Source organism: Artemia franciscana, chromosome 8 (genome assembly GCF_032884065.1).
Source record: "Artemia franciscana chromosome 8, ASM3288406v1, whole genome shotgun sequence".
NCBI classification, from domain to species: Eukaryota; Metazoa; Arthropoda; class Branchiopoda; order Anostraca; family Artemiidae; genus Artemia; species Artemia franciscana.
Window position 1 is genome coordinate 27479934 of NC_088870.1, and position 16201 is coordinate 27496134.

The 16201-nt window shown below is 38.0% G+C and overlaps 1 protein-coding gene across 4 annotated transcripts in view; it reads left to right on the forward strand.

Annotated features, from left to right (window-relative positions):
- LOC136030234 (tetraspanin-33-like) overlaps nt 1-16201 on the forward strand; it is a 183380-nt gene that overhangs the window by 37062 nt on the left and 130117 nt on the right. For 3 of the 4 annotated variants that reach the window (XM_065709055.1, XM_065709054.1, XM_065709056.1), the window contains one exon: nt 16013-16123. The exons of the other annotated variant lie outside the window; for it this stretch is intronic. In XM_065709055.1, the coding sequence (XP_065565127.1) occupies nt 16013-16123 (111 nt within the window). The remainder of the gene's footprint in view (nt 1-16012; nt 16124-16201) is intronic. 4 annotated transcript variants of the gene reach the window in all.

Consider the following 16201-nt stretch of genomic DNA (forward strand, 5'->3'; position numbering starts at 1 on the left):
GGTATTTATCGATACAAAAGATTAGGGTATTAGTGCTGTTATTGATGTTAAATGTATGGTGGACATACAATTCAACCACCATAACTCAACCACCCTCAACTCTCACTAGTACACAACTCAACTACTTTAAATTCAACCACCATCAGCTCGACCACCAAACAGCTCAACCACTTTAAACTCTACTACCACTTCACTCAACTACCTTAAATTCAACTAAAAAATAACTCAATCACCGCTCAGTTCAGTTACCACATAACTCAACCACCATCAACTCAACCACCACGTTGTGAATGCATCTTTTAGTCTTTCAGAAGTATCTCTTAGCCTTAGCTTTCGTTCCATTACAAGATATCGAAAGAGTACTTAATGAACTCAATGGTCATTTCCCCAAAGGTGATAATTACAATTCTCTCTTTAGTTACTTCAAATGACATCTACGTACGTGGCATTCAACTGCCAAACATGGGGGGTTGCATTGCCAATATATTTACCAGTCTTATGGAACCACTTCGAAAGTGCATTGAATTACGTGACGAAAACTACGAATGTCACTGAGGGTTTCCACAATGCCCATTATGGTATGTCCGTCTGTGCTCATCCAAGTCTTTGGAAGCTATTTGATGGATTAAAGCGTGACCTGGTCTGGTGGCATTAGATTTCTCAACAGCAGGGTCAGGAAACTTCAAAATATAAAATACTTGCTCAACGACGTTGAAGATATGTTCAAATATACCCTCAGGAAGGAAACAAAATGACATATCTGAAAGCAAGGGTTAAAAGATGCGTTTAATGTAAAAATACCCACAAAGACGTGTTTTTCATTAAATGTTTTGAGGTTTCTCCCCGAGAAGAATATTGTTGATTTTAGGAAATATATCACCCTTTTATTCCATTGTTTGTGCGTCTCCCAGTGCTTGTGGTTAGATTGAGGCTTAAATAAATATAGAAGGTAAAAACATTTACAGTTGTTAAGGGTTTATATGAATAATGGACAGGAGCATAAATACAAATTGGCCAAAGGCATATTGCTCTCCAGAGCTGAGTATTTCTCTCTAAGTCGCGTTTTGTTCTTCAGGAAAGTGGTATCAATTGCAATATTTCGTTCTGTGCTTCTTTTTTAAAACAACATTATAAAACATTCTTCACGATACAAAAAATTGAAACACATCTGAGGTATATGGTGGTTGAGCTACATGGTGGTTGAACCATGCGGTGGTTGAGATGATGGTGCTTGAGTTCTTTGATGGTTTAATTTAAGTAGCTGTGTTAAGTAATAGTTGAGTTCAGGCTGGTTTAGATGTTTGGTCGTCGAGTTAATAATGGTGGTTGAGTTATTTGATTGTCGAATTTAATTTAGTTGAGTTATGTGATACTTGAGTTCAGGGTGGGTTGGTTGTTTGGTGGTCGAGTTATGGGGGGTTGAGTTATATAGAAACGGTAGAGAAAGTACTAAATTATTAATTGAGGAGGTGTGAAGGGGAGGCCATGGGAGGCCATGTGAAGGGGAGGAAGGGGAGGCCATGCCGATGTTCCTGGAAATGCAACCAGATGGTATAATAGTAAAATATTGTATTGGCATGTTAAAATATCGAGAGGGCATAGTCAGTCTGGACTAGTCCCAGTTACAGATAATAATCGGCTTCTATTAGGGACAAGGCTAGAGTTAAAGAGAGACGAACAGAAAATTTTGAGTGCATGCTAAACAGTTATAAAGTTACATGAAATGATACAGAAAACAATGAAAAAGTTTGTGACAATTTGAAAGTGAAGGAAGGTTATTTTTTTTTGCGAGGAAGGGTTAGAGACAGCACCAAAAATGATATGGCCACCGGTGCTGATAGTGTGGTAAATGAATTTTTGGAATTTGGTGGTTGTGAAGCTATAGAAAAATAAATGAAGATTGTGAATAAGATTTTTGGAAAAGGGCAAAAGCCGAGTGATTTTAGGAAAAGTTTAATTACATCCCTTTGCAAGAAACATAATCAGAGTGAGTGTGGTAACTGTAGAGGCATTAGCTTGGTTACTTTAGGCAGCAAATTATTTAGTATGATAATACTTTTTAGATTTAGAGATGCTGTAAGTTAAGTTTTAAGAGAACAACGGTGTAAAGTTTCTGGTTCATTACATCTCTTTAGTCATCAGTTTTATAGATTCAGAACAAGAATTTGATGCAGTCGATAGAAAAGTTTTTGGGAAGGTCCAGTCCTTGTATGGTGCACACAATTATGACATTAAAGTCATTAGCACTATATACGAGAACAACATTGTTGCGGTTAAAGGTAGAAATGAGGTTAGTAGCTGGTATCGGTTTGAATCAGGAGTTCAGCAGAGTTGCAGTCTATCCTCATTTATTTGGATCATTTTGATGGACTTTTTCCTAAGAGCACGTCAAAGACTATGGAAAAGCAAGAATCAAGTAGGAAAGTAAATCTCATCTTGACCTAGATTATACTGATTGTTTGAGTGTCCTTAATGGAAATGACTACAAGATGAATAACTTTTTGGAGGTTTTGAGAGTTAAGGGTGCAAGAATAGGTTTGGAAATTGATGTTAAGAAAAGTAAGTCGCCGAGACTAAGAGTAAATGAAGGGGAAAAGATGTTTGGTACCGACAAGATCGATAAAGTTGGTGGCTTCACTTACCTGGTGGTATTTTTGGTAAAGATGGTGGATGTAGTGAAGATATTAAAAGTAGTATACCCATTGCCCGGGGTGTTCTTTCACAGTTGAAATAAGTTTGGAAGAGTAAGAAGATAAGTCATCGAACAAATATTAGAAGTCTCACCCTGGGTTCATAGATCTCACTTGCAACAGCTGACACACATGCTGAAGTTTTGGCGTCCATACTAACAAATACAGCTAATCATGCTATCCCCAACACAGCACCTAGGAAAACAATCCCTAAGCACACTCCTAAAGTATGGTGGACAAATGAGTGCCAAAATAATTGAAGAATAAAAAAGGCAGCTAGGAGAACATATATGAAAAAACCGCCTCCTGCTACATATTTAAATAAATTACAAGCAGAGGCTAATCTCCAGAGAGCTATAATAGATGCTTAATATATTTACTGGAATAATTTTGCAAATAGTCTTTCCAGAGAAACAAGTGAGCCAATTATGCAGAAACTCATAAGCCACATCTGTGGGAAAAAACATCCTCCAACCCACTCGAGTATGGGCTATTTTATAGTAATGCCCATTATAATAATGATAATGAAAAGGCAAACTTATTTGCACCCCTTTTCTCAAATAAGCTAACATTAAATAATAATAACATAATATCGATAAATCTCATATACCAGCCTCACCCAAAATCAGGGTATATAACCCGCCAACTGGATAATGCAATACAACATATTAGGGCTAAGGCTATTAGTACATATGATAAAATACACCCTACATGTATAAAGATTCTCACCCCTTCTTATAAACAGGAACTCCTAAATTACTATAATCATGCATGGGCTGCATCCACATTCCCCAATGTTTGGAAATGTTCATCCCTCCTACCAATAATAAAGAAAAATAAACCGAAATATGACCCTGAGTCTTACAGGCCAATAATTACTAATCCTGTGGTGGGAAAAATAATGGAGAAAATGATTTACCATCGACTCCTATGGTTTGTTGAGAAGAATATTATGGTACTTCATGCTCAAACTGGTTTCAGGAAACACCACTCCTCGACAGTTTCTTTTATCTTGTTAACAAATGCAGTAAATGAATCCCTGTCTATAAATAATGTCCTAGTTGCTGCAATCCTAGACTTTGAAGGGGCATATAACAATGTGAACCACCAGATCCTTTTAACTAAACTTGCAAGTCTCGGATTACCCCCAAAGCTAGTATCCTTTAGAAAATCTTTCATAGAAAATCGAAGTTTCATTGATTGCGTAGGCCCAGCCTCCTCACCCAAAACTATAATAGCCATAGGTCTTCCACAGGGTGCAGTCCTGAGCTGCTGCCTCTTCTCCCTACATCTCTGGGACACTTGCTTCCCACACACCAATTTACAATATGCTGATGGTTCGGTATTATGTTCAACTGCAACACCTTTGAGATTGCACATTCAAAGGTGCAAAAGTCACTTTTCCAATTTGAATAATTTTCTCAAAAATTTGATTTACCCATTGCACCCACCAAGTCGAAAGTCATCCGATTCCACCATAAGGGAAATAATATTAATGCAAAACTAACTCTAAATGGAATAATTATCCCAGAGGAAAATCAAATAAATTGCCTAGGTCTCATAATTGACCAAAAACTTAATTTCCACCTTCACATCACAAACACACAAAAAAAAATATTATAAGAAAATAAGAATAACAAAAAGACTACTATCCACATCCTGGTGTTGTAACGAGAAAACTTTACTCCAATTTCATAAATCACATATAAGACACCATATTGATTATTGGCCCGTTGCTTATGGTGCCTGTGCAAAGACCCTGATGCATAAAATTGAAACAACACAAAATGATATAATCCGTGTCATATTTGGTTTCAGGAAACCAACAAGTACTAAGTTTCCGCCTACTGAGATTGGATTATCAACAATAATGAAAGACAAATATTTCTTTTAAAAAAATATTTTGGCAAAATTTGAAGCCAATAGCTCACATACCCTGCATGATTGGTTAAGAAATCCATCCATGCCCAGAGGCATTGTAAATGAATATGCTAATACCCAGAAGAAATTCCCAGTGCCAGTAAAGTCTATTGCACAATGGAGTTGGCCAATCCCTATAATAAACACTAATTTCTCGTGGTCTAAAGAACTTAACCCCATTCCTTTCATCCAGAAAAATTTGATGAATTTGATACAATTACGTATAAAAAACATTTTCAAATTTTTATTGATGGGTCCAAAATGAATGAGAAGGAGGGAAGTGGAGCTTTTCTCCCACCCCTTAATATTGCAATGGGTAAGTGAATGTATGATAATGTGTCTATAATGTCTGCAGAGTTAAATGCCATAATCATGGCATTAGATCCTTTCATGAATAATCAACCTGTGATTGCTGATTTGCAAAACATTATAGTTTATTCTGAGTCTTTGTCAAGCCTAGAGATGCTGTCTTCAACTTCTATGTATAAGATGGATATAAACCCTTTTCATTGTCTTAGCATTATTGTTAATCTTGCTTCAAGAGACATCAGAACTTGCTTTCAGTATGTTTCGAAAATACAAGAAAAGCTGATAACTTAACTCATGAGTTTAGGAGTACTACTCGGGCATCTTTTGTGATTCGCCATTATGGTTCCCATGTTTGGAATATTTTGCCCGAGGGTGTGAAAAATGTACCCAGTCTTCCGGCTTTCAAGTCACGGGTAAAGAAGTTTCTTTTATCTCGTGAATAATTTTGATGTAAGCCCCGTCCAGGTTTTCATTCTATTCAAGGCATTTCCCTGATTTACTTGCTGTTAATTTTTTTCTGTTAATTTTTTTTTCTCTGTCTTCTTCTTGTCTTTTTCCTCTTTCTCTTTTTTTCCTTTCTTCCTTCATCAGTTGAGTTTCTTTTGTATTGAGTAGCGTGATATGACTGTATTTTTAATTAGCTGAGGGTGATAACCTCGCTTGCCCTTACAAGCTTATTGCCTTTCTTGGCAGGCGAATGGCGAATAGGGTTTGTTTTCTTTTCTTAATAAATGTATATCTTATATATCTCCTGCCACTCTGGTATAAAGGGTAACCATCGGGTGGATTAAATTCCAAAATATGCTTTAAAAATTGACGAGCCAAGTCGGGACCAATTCCCATTAGAGATATATGCCGCTGGAGATTATAAGAGGTATTGTTAAATAAGAATAATCATATTTTATCTCTCTTCCCCAATAAGCAGCTTTCTAAAATGTATCACAGACTTCGGCCTGGCTCAAATTTTCAGGCGTTTTGATATTAGCTCCCTAATTCAAGTGGCTCAGTCCTCTCTTTCCCTTTTTGCAGGTATTGTAATATAAAAAATGAAACAATTGACCATTGTCTATTTGAATGTAATATGCTGACATCTGCACATCATATTCTGCAATGTAAACTGTTAAAGTGCTTCAAACACCACAAAATCTCACTATCACTTAAGAGTCTAGCTGACTATACCTGCAAACAGAGCACAGAACTCAGTGTTTATCTTCTTATATTTCAACTTCTAGAATTAAAAGATTTACTGAAAGAAATAAGAGCAGATTCAAGATAAATAAGAAGCAACCAATTCAGTACCTCTGTTCGTCTCACAGAGTGAATCAAAGGAGAAGGACTGAATAGTCTCGACTGAAAAGCTCACGTTTGCTGAAACAGAAGAAAGAATATTAGAAGCTACAGGGATGACAGTGACACCACGTTTACAGAACCAACGTTATGCTTCTGTAACGATGGCGCTTCAGAAGACGGAGGAGGATCTGTTACATTTTTCCAGAGGAATTGTCTGCGAGTTGTTTTGGGTGCCCATCTGACCGATCATATTTCAGACAGTAAGTTGTACTAACAATTTGGCTCTACACTGCTTTCTAGGGCTACAATGAGAGGATTGCTGAGATGGCTAGGACACGGTCTGTGGATGAAGTATGCCAGATTGCCAAAGATCGTCCTGTTTTACCCATCCATCTAGGGCCAAACGAAAGTCAGTTTATCTCTGGGGTGAGCAGAGATCTTGAGAAAAGATTTAAAGGAACTTGGAACGTCTTGGGATAGCCTTAAGAGGCAAGCTTTGGATTGTGATGGAGGAAGAGCCTGCACAGCTGTGTTAGTCTCAGGTCACCTGATGTAAGACAAACTTATTGTTTTCAATGCTAAATTTTTACAAATATTTGCTGCAGAGATTCAAGCTAATTCAATATCACCTAACATACTCCTTGTTGGTGTGGCCTGACGAGCTTTCTTATTTAAGTGTCTTTATTTTATAAATTTAAAATATTTGTCAAGAAAAAGCTGCCTTTTCTGTGAAAAGCCAGTTTATTTTTAACGAGTGTGTGCTCTTAAAAAGCCGGAGGAAAACAATACATCTGTTCAGCCCTTCATGGAAACCTCATTTTCAACGAATTATCCTAAGATCATTTTCACAGGGTGTTGATTAGTGGTTAGAGAAGGGTAGATGACGTCCCGCAGATTTTGAAAATACTTATTTTTCGTATCTTCATTAAAAAGGAAAAAATTCAAAGAATATATTCTATCTCTCTCCCCCCAATTTTGTGAATTGCTCGTTCCCACAGAGCCGTAGCGTAGTGGTTGATGTTGACCCTCCAGTGTTTGAAAAATATCCGCTTTTCGTTTATTCAATGCAATGGAAAAAGACTTTTCTTGCAGACTTGACCCCCACATATTGGAGCCATGAGCATGAATAATTGAAAACTAGACTATATCGGAAACCTTTCTGATGCTTTGTTACAATGGTCGATGTATATTTTTTCCTATTTTTCTGGATAACCTTTTATTGACATTTTCTCCAAATAAAGAAGCACTTCCAAACGTCTCTCCACAGTTTTAAATCTATTTCTGCGAAGGAAAACTATTCCGCAGTGGCATTATGTTTTACCCGATCTAATTTATTTCTTGTATTGCGACGCTATTATTTTTTAATTACTTTCGATTTGCTGTTTTGTTGTGTTTCGCAAAGATTATGTAACACCATTTTTCAAATCCTCAGGTACAAAAATTGTACATAAAATTTTCTTATTTCTATTTTTTATTAATAGATTAACTATAAAATGTTCTTCAAAGACGAGTAGAGATCTGTTTTAAAAAAGAAACAAGCAGAAATAGTCATCAATAATTCCAACTTAAAACGAACAGAAATTACTGTCAAAAAATAGACTAAACCGAAAATGATCCGAAGTTAATATGAATAATCTCATCAAAATTAAAAATAATAGATATTATCATAGACGAATAGGCGTGTCCTAAAATGAACAGAAATTAAAATCTATAATCAAATCAACAGAAATTATCTCGAACAGGAGTTGGGCTACCGCCCCCTGAGTCTTCTGAAGGCAATAGCTTCATTTGCACTTAACTGAAAACGATTTGTATTTCGAGCAGTGTCTTTTTGTTGTTGTAGCAACAGCACTACAGCGACAGCAACAATAGTTAATATATCAATGCTAATCAGGGTTTACAGATAAGAGCGGTGCTGCCGCCTCCCTCCCTCCCGAACCCTCTTAACGGCTAGAGTGTAATTGAAAACAACATGTATTTTGCAGAGTGTGATTCTTATTTAAAATCACTATAATAATCAAGGATACTAGCCATAAGTAATGAAAATAGACTGATTGTTTAATGGATAATGATATTAATTCCTGAATTCAGAAATCTTTATTTTCTGATGTTAGAATTATACAAGAAAATGTTCAAAACCTATTTTATTTTCTGTTATTTTCTGCTATCTGATCGGAGACCCAAGAAATTTAGGCCTATTGCACTATTTACAACAACTTGTTTCCACGACCTATTTCTTCGGCGAGGTCCCCTTATCTCTGTCTACACACCCTGTAGTATAAGCCAAACGAAGAAAACAAATTTTATTGACCCAATTCCAGGTATCACCTATAAATGCAATAAATGTTCGAATATTCTTGTATATTCACAAGGTGTGCCGTGTCCTGTCTAGTCCAGGACTTTTAGCTCAAAAAAGGGTCGAACCCGGACAAAATTGCAATATAAACGAAAATGGTACCAAAATGATCAGAAAAAAATTCTGTACAACATACTAAAAGTCCCCATAAATCTGAGTGGGGCGAGTACCCGAAAAACAGGGGAAAAGGGGGAAATGCGGGGGAAAATGGGAAAAATGCCGAACATGCCCAGAAAATAGTTTAAAGTGAGTTTTCTGGGGTTTTCACATACGCTGATTACGAAATTGACATCTAAAATTCAGTATAGAAAAAGAGTACTACGGAAAACGGGGGAACAGGGGAAAGAGGGGAGAAAAGAGAAGAATACAGGGTAGGGGTAGAAAGCGGTTTGAAAGATATTTTCTGGGGTATTCCTATCTGGTGATTACGAAATTGAGAAATAAAATGATATAAAAAAATCGATTAACATAAAACGGAAAAGGGGGAAATGCGGGGGAAAATGGGAAAAATGCCGAACATGCCCAGAAAATAGTTTAAAGTGAGTTTTCTGGGGTTTTCACATACGCTGATTACGAAATTGACATCTAAAATTCAGTATAGAAAAAGAGTACTACGGAAAACGGGGGAACAGGGGAAAGAGGGGAGAAAAGAGAAGAATACAGGGTAGGGATAGAAAGCGGTTTGAAAGATATTTTCTGGGGTATTCCTATCTGGTGATTACGAAATTGAGAAATAAAATGATATAAAAAAATCGATTAACATAAAACGGGGAAATGGGGGGGGGGGGGGAGGGGAAAAGGGAAATATACAGGGTAGGGGTAGAAAGCATGTGGAAATGTGTTTTCTGGGGTTTTTCTATCTGCTGATCACGAAACTGACCCCTAAAATGAAGGAAAGAAAACGAGGACCATGAAAACCGAACGAAACTGGAGGAAACAACGGAAAATGGGAAGGGAGGCCTGACTCCTGAGCCAGCTGCTAATGGCTAATAAGTAGGCCTATGGACAAAATAACTCGCTTAAGTATCAAACTTGTACTTTCTTGAATCACAGACATTTCTTACAACCATTTGAATTACTAAACATAAAGAAAACAACCGCTTGGCAGTTATATATAAAATGGCTATTATATGTAAAATTTGCACTTTCGAAGGCAGTATAGTTGACTTGAAAAACACAGCATTGATATCACTAGTCGAGCTCCTCGTCTTCGACAATCTCGTTGTCCCTGTTCAAACAGTTGATACCCTGACATTCTCCGCACGCGAACGTACACGCTAATCCAGTTTTCTTGCAGCTGCATCGCGAGTTCTCGCAGCCTGTCTTACAGTTGTATCTCACGACACTCAAAAGAGTCTGAGGTGCGGGCAACAAATGGGTCATCACAGGTGAGTATTTATGGTCTCTGAGGACCCAACCCCAGTCAGCCGGGTCGAGGTCAGCTGGTTCCCCTTTCCAACGGGATACCTGGATGCGCACTCGCTGGGAGTGGAATGAAGCTGCAGCTTCGGTTGGCGGAAGCCTTTCAGGCTTAACAAACGCTGTAGTATTAGACGAAGAAAATTTTTCCAAGAAAATTCGATGTCGCAGCTTAGTGAGATCTTCGTTTGGTCGTGCTTTATGCAAGCTGAGGAGAAGATATTCACCCGCTTTCACAATTTCATCTTTGGACGATGATTCATCCAGAAATACTTTGCATTTTTTTCTGAACACTTCGCTCTTCTTCAAAAGAGGTAGCACAGCTTGCTTTCCAAGTCCGAAAACTCGTGAGGTCGTGTCACATCCCAAGAGTGCGTGCCCTACCAGAAGCAGCCTGGATACTTCTCCCATTTTTTTTTGCACTTCGTTGAGGCACCAGAACCGTGTTATCGCTTCTTTTGCGTTCGTTGACGATTCGAAGTAAAGTGTTTTTGCATTAGGCGGGAGGTGATACAAGAGTAGAATCAGAAGGTCAGTGTCGTTGCCAAGAACTATTGTTTCAGAGTTTTCTGCTTTCAACGAAGTGTTTCAGCGAAGCAAACAGAGTTTCAACGAAGTGCAAAAAAAAATGGGAGAAGTATCCTGGCTGCTTCTGGTAGGGCACGCACTCTTGGGATGTGACACAACCTCACGAGTTTTCGGACTTGGAAAGCAAGCTGTGCTACCTCTTTTGAAGAAGGGCGAAGTGTTCAGAAAAAAATGCAAAGTGTTTCTGGATGAATCATCGTCCAAAGATGAAATTGTGAAAGCGGGTGAATATCTTCTCCTCAGCTTGCATAAAGCACGACCAAAAGAAAGATCTCACTAAGCTGCGACATCGAATTTTCTTGGAAAGAGTTTCTTCGTCTAATACTACGGCGTTTGTTAAGCCTGAAAGGCTTCCGCCAACCGAAGCCGCAGCTTCATTCCACTCCCAGCGAGTGCGCCTCCAGGTATCCCGTTGGAAAGGGGGACCAGCTGGCCTCGACCTGGCTGACTGGGGTTGGGTCCTCAGAGACCATAAATACTCACCTGTGATGACCCATTTGTTGCCCGCACCTCAGACTCTTGTGAGTGTCGTGAGATGCAACTGTAAGACAGGCTGCGAGAACTCGCGATGCAGCTGCAAGAAAAATGGATTAGCGTGTACGTTCGCGTGCGGAGAATGTCAGGGTATCAACTGTTTGAACAGGGACAACGAGATTGTCGAAGACGAGTAGCTCTACTAGTGATATCAATGCTGTGTTTTTCAAGTCAACTATACTGCCTTCGAAAGTGCAAATTTTACATATAATAGCCATTTTATATATAACTGCCAAGCGGTTGTTTTCTTTATGTTTAGTAATTCAAATGGTTGTAAGAAATGTCTGTGATTCAAGAAAGTACAAGTTTGATACTTAAACGAGTTATTTTGTCCATAGGCCTACTTATTAGCCATTATCAGCTGGCTCAGGAGTCAGGCCTCCCTTCCCCTTTTCCGTTGTTTCCTCCAGTTTTGTTCGGTTTTCATTGTTCTCGTTTTCTTTCCTTCATTTTAGGGGTCAGTTTCGTGATCAGCAGATAGAAAAACCCAGAAAACACGTTTCCACATGCTTTCTACCCCTACCCTGTATATTTCCCTTTTCCCCTCCCCCCCCCCATTTCCCCGTTTTATGTTAATCGATTTTTTTATATCATTTTATTTCTCAATTTCGTAATCACCAGATAGGAATACCCCAGAAAATATCTTTCAAACCGCTTTCTACCCCTACCCTGTATTCTTCTCTTTTCTCCCCTCTTTCCCCTGTTCCCCCGTTTTCCGTAGTACTCTTTTTCTATACTGAATTTTAGATGTCAATTTCGTAATCAGCGTATGTGAAAACCCCCAGAAAACTCACTTTAAACTATTTTCTGGGCATGTTCGGCATTTTTCCCATTTTCCCCCGCATTTCCCCCTTTTCCCCTGTTTTACGGGTACTCGCCCCACTCGGATTTATGGGGACTTTTAGTATGTTGTACAGAATTTTTTTCTGATCATTTTGGTACCATTTTCGTTTATATTGCAATTTTGTCCGGGTCAAACCCTAAAAGTCCTGGACTAGTCTACATACCTTAGAAGTTACAAACCTATCAGAGACGAAACAAGTATTTGGCCCGTTTTCGCGCCTCAGGAACCATTTTCAGGCTGATTTGAGAGACGAAATATGACAGACATGTTTTTCTGCGTCACAGATGTTCTAGTCATTTTTTCTGGAATGCTCAAAACACTAGTAAGTCAAGTAGCTGCGCTGAATGAATTGTTGATAAAGTTTTAGCCTCATTTTAACCCCTCCTATAACAAATATGTTCTGTGCTTTTGCCCGAGGAACGAACCTTGAACATTTCTAGGAAATCCACTCTACAAACAACTTGAAATCTAATCATACGCCCAACATCAAACTAGCTCCTCCTCCACATCCCGTTTTCAATTATAAGACCTATTTATTAACAATTGACAGTTTGCATTATTTACGGCCCTTGCCCTACGGGTTGTAAGAACTCTTTGACTATTGAACTTTGATATTGAACTCTTTGACTATTTTGAAGTCACTGGCTCTCAAAATTACCCTTTTCAATCCTCTAACTCCTTTTATTGTATAAACTGTTATCACAACTCTAAGAATTTATCTCAACTCTTTAATAAAGAATTGATTAAATATGTTTAGCTTGGAAACATCAAGCTAAACATATACATAATGAATTAACAGATAAAACGTAAATAAACAGATCAAATCTAAAATGAACAGAAAATAAAATAAATCGCAAATTCAAACAAAATAAACGGAAATTATTATAGGCAGCACAATAATGCTACCTAAATAAAGAGCGATGTGGGCACAATGTATTATTTATTTATTTTTTTGTTTTTTTTCTTTTGTTTAGACCAGGGCACTTCGTATCGAAGGAGTTGTCATAGAAACTTCGAAAAGGGCTCATTCGATTGGAAATTGAAAGGGCTAGTGCCCTTTTTAATAGTTGAAAGTAATTGGATGATAACTAACCCCCCTCCCAACTCCGCCATTTCTCCAAGCACATCTAATCAAAATTGTGAGATAGCCATTTTGTTCAACATAGTTGAAAGATCCGGAAATGATGTCTTTGAGGATGACAACCCCGCCCTCACGGCTCTCAGGGCAAGGGTTGTAAGTTATACCGAGGGGGCATTTAAGGCTCATGCAGAAAGGGTGATCGTATAAACTTCGGAGGGGGCTCATTGGATTGATAATCAAAAGTTCTAGTTGCCTCTTTAAGATTCAGAGTGATCGAAGGTGGATCCCCCCCCTCACACCTCGTGTTTTCTCGAAATGTGGCTGATACAAATTTTGAAATGACCATCTTTGTGGTAGAAAATTCTGAAAGGGGTTATTAGATTTCAAATTGAAGTGGCTAGTGTCCCTTTTAATTGTGGAAAGTGACTAGAAGGAAACTAACACCCCTCTTACGCCCACAATTTTCCAAACACATTCAATCGAAATTTTGAGATAACCATTTTGTTCTGTGTAGTTAAAAGGTCCGGAAATTTTGTCTTTGAGGATGACAATCCCCCACAGCTCTCAGGGCAAGGGTTGTCAATAATGCCCCGAGGGTATATAAAGTGTGTATAGAAAGGGTGGTCGTAGAAACTTCGGAATGGGCTCATTGGATTGGAAATCTTATATTCTAGTGCCCTTTTTAAGATTTGGAGGGATCAGAGGGTGGATACCCCCCACACCTCGTATTTTCCCGTAATGTATCTGATACAAATTCTGAAATGGCCATTTGTTGTCGTAGGAACTTTGAGAAGAGCTCATTAGATTGGAAATTAAAAAGGCTAGTGCTTTTTTTTAATAGTCAAAAAAGATAAGAAGGCACCTAAACCCCCTCCCATGCCCACCATTTCCTCAAGCACATCCAGTCAAAATTTTGAGACAGCTATGGTGTTCAAAGTAGTTGAAAGGGCCGGAATTTTTGGTATTTGAGGATGACAACCCCCCTACAGCTCTCAATACAAGGGTTGTCAGTTTTGCCATGGGGCATATAAGATATATATATAAAATGAAGGATCGTATAAATTTTGGAGGAGAATCATTGGATTGGTAATCAAAAGTTCTAGTGTCGTTTTTAAGATTCACAGTGATTGACCTCATATTTTCCAGAGATGCATCTGATAGAAATTTTGAGATGGCCATTTGTTGTCTTAGGAACTTCAAAAAGAGCTCATTCGATTGGAAATTGAAAAGGCTATAACAAAATACGCTTGAAATGTTTACACCTTTCTTACTTTCATAAATGAAAAATTGTCTAAACTTTAACGAAAAAACATCAGTATATGTCAATTTAACTGACAATCCACGGTAATTTGTTTTTTTCTTCAGTAAAGTGCAAATTGTGTTCTGGTCTTGAGAAGTGAGAAGTTATAGAGGTTATCAGCCCTACTCATGTTGATTTTTGCTCGTTTTGAGTTTGACTCGGCTATTTATTGTAATTTCTGTTCGTTTTGATTTTCATTTATTCTTTGATAGTGATTTGTGGTAGTTTTACGCTGGGAAGATTATTTGACTTAATTCTTGCTCACTCTTGGCTTAATGGAGCTCTTTACTCTTCTTTGAAAAACCTGTCTTGTGGAATTTTTTGTTTAATTAATTACAGGTAAGAGGGGGCTTTCACCCCTTTAAACCTCTAAAGGCCGAAATCCAAAAATAATACATGACACTTATTTCGTTCTTTATTAAGTCAACGCTCGTGTGTTGACTCTGAAACACATCTAAATAGAAAGCCTTCGGTAAGACTAAATCTCAGTGGATAACCTTTAGAGTTGATACCAGACACCCGGAGCTCACTGGAGGCCAGGAGACATTTTTTCCCTGGTTGTTTCGTAAAGAAAGGGATATCGTACAAAATTTTGGATTGACTCACTTAATTGGAAATCCGGGAACTGCTTAAGGTTTCAAGTTTTGGGAATATGGAGGTTGGGGGAGGGTAGTTAACATTGAACTATGATCTAGGGCAAAGGATAGAACTAAATCGGAAGACGCTGTTTTCATCCAGGCTATCAAGATTCCATCTCTGCTAAATTTCGGGAACAGCTTGGGAGACTGAGTTTAACTTCCTAGTAGCTTAGATGAATGAAGGGGAGAGGAGCAGGGAGAATAAGGATTTTGGGTTTTAGTAGGGAGAGCTGCTAAAAATGTCCTTACTGGGATTCACCAAAAAGAATTTGTGCAACAAGCCTGTATGGGAATTAGATTTGAATCAGATCTAAGTAACAAGGTAAATCAAAAGACAATATGTGTTGCCATAGTGTTTCTGCTATATCTTGAAAATGGACTGCGATGTAAAGTTCAAATTTCAGGAACTTTTTTTGGGGTGGGGGGCTTATTTTTACCGAATAATATAACCTAAAGGAGGGGAAGAGAGGGGCTAAACATATTTTTCTCAAATCTGCCTTAAAGTTTCGGTACTTCAAGCCCCCTTATCACTAGAATCTATTCACAGTGAAATGTCAATGTATTTTGAAAGACATTATATGCATCAGGTTAACAAAATAGAGTATCCACAAAATTTCCATAACGGCTCGGAAGATCGAGTTAAAACTTTCAGGACATAATGGGGAAGAAGGAGGGGCGTGTGGACCTCCGTTTTATCAGGGAAGATAGAAAAGAACTACTTAAAGCTGAACACAAACCCATATATTTGAAAAGAAACAGACCCTTTTCTTAAAGCTTGAGCCTCCCCTGCAACAAATATTGCAATTCCCAGGAGGCTCTGGATTGTCCGCACCTATTCACTTAAACAACTAAAAAACAGGCATATTTGTTCCAAGTGACATCTTCAAATAAGAAAGATTGTGTTGACTCATTAATTGTTTTAGTTTTTACTCTATTATAACAGAAAATAATACAAGGCCTGTCTATAATATTAACCTCCAAGTTTTCCATTTTAAATTTGAGAGAATGAAGATCTTCTAAATCTATTTTCGTTTTACTTTCAGATACTTATTGACATTCCTGTGATGATGGTGATTGTTGGTGTTGTCGTATTTGTAGTAAGCACAGCTGGATGTGTTGGAGCCTTGAGAGAAAACACCTGTCTTCTTAAACTGGTGAGCCATACATTTAAATTTGCCAATTCCTTTCTATTTTCTTTTCAGTGACCTTGTAAAGGTACCTGACCCAATAGA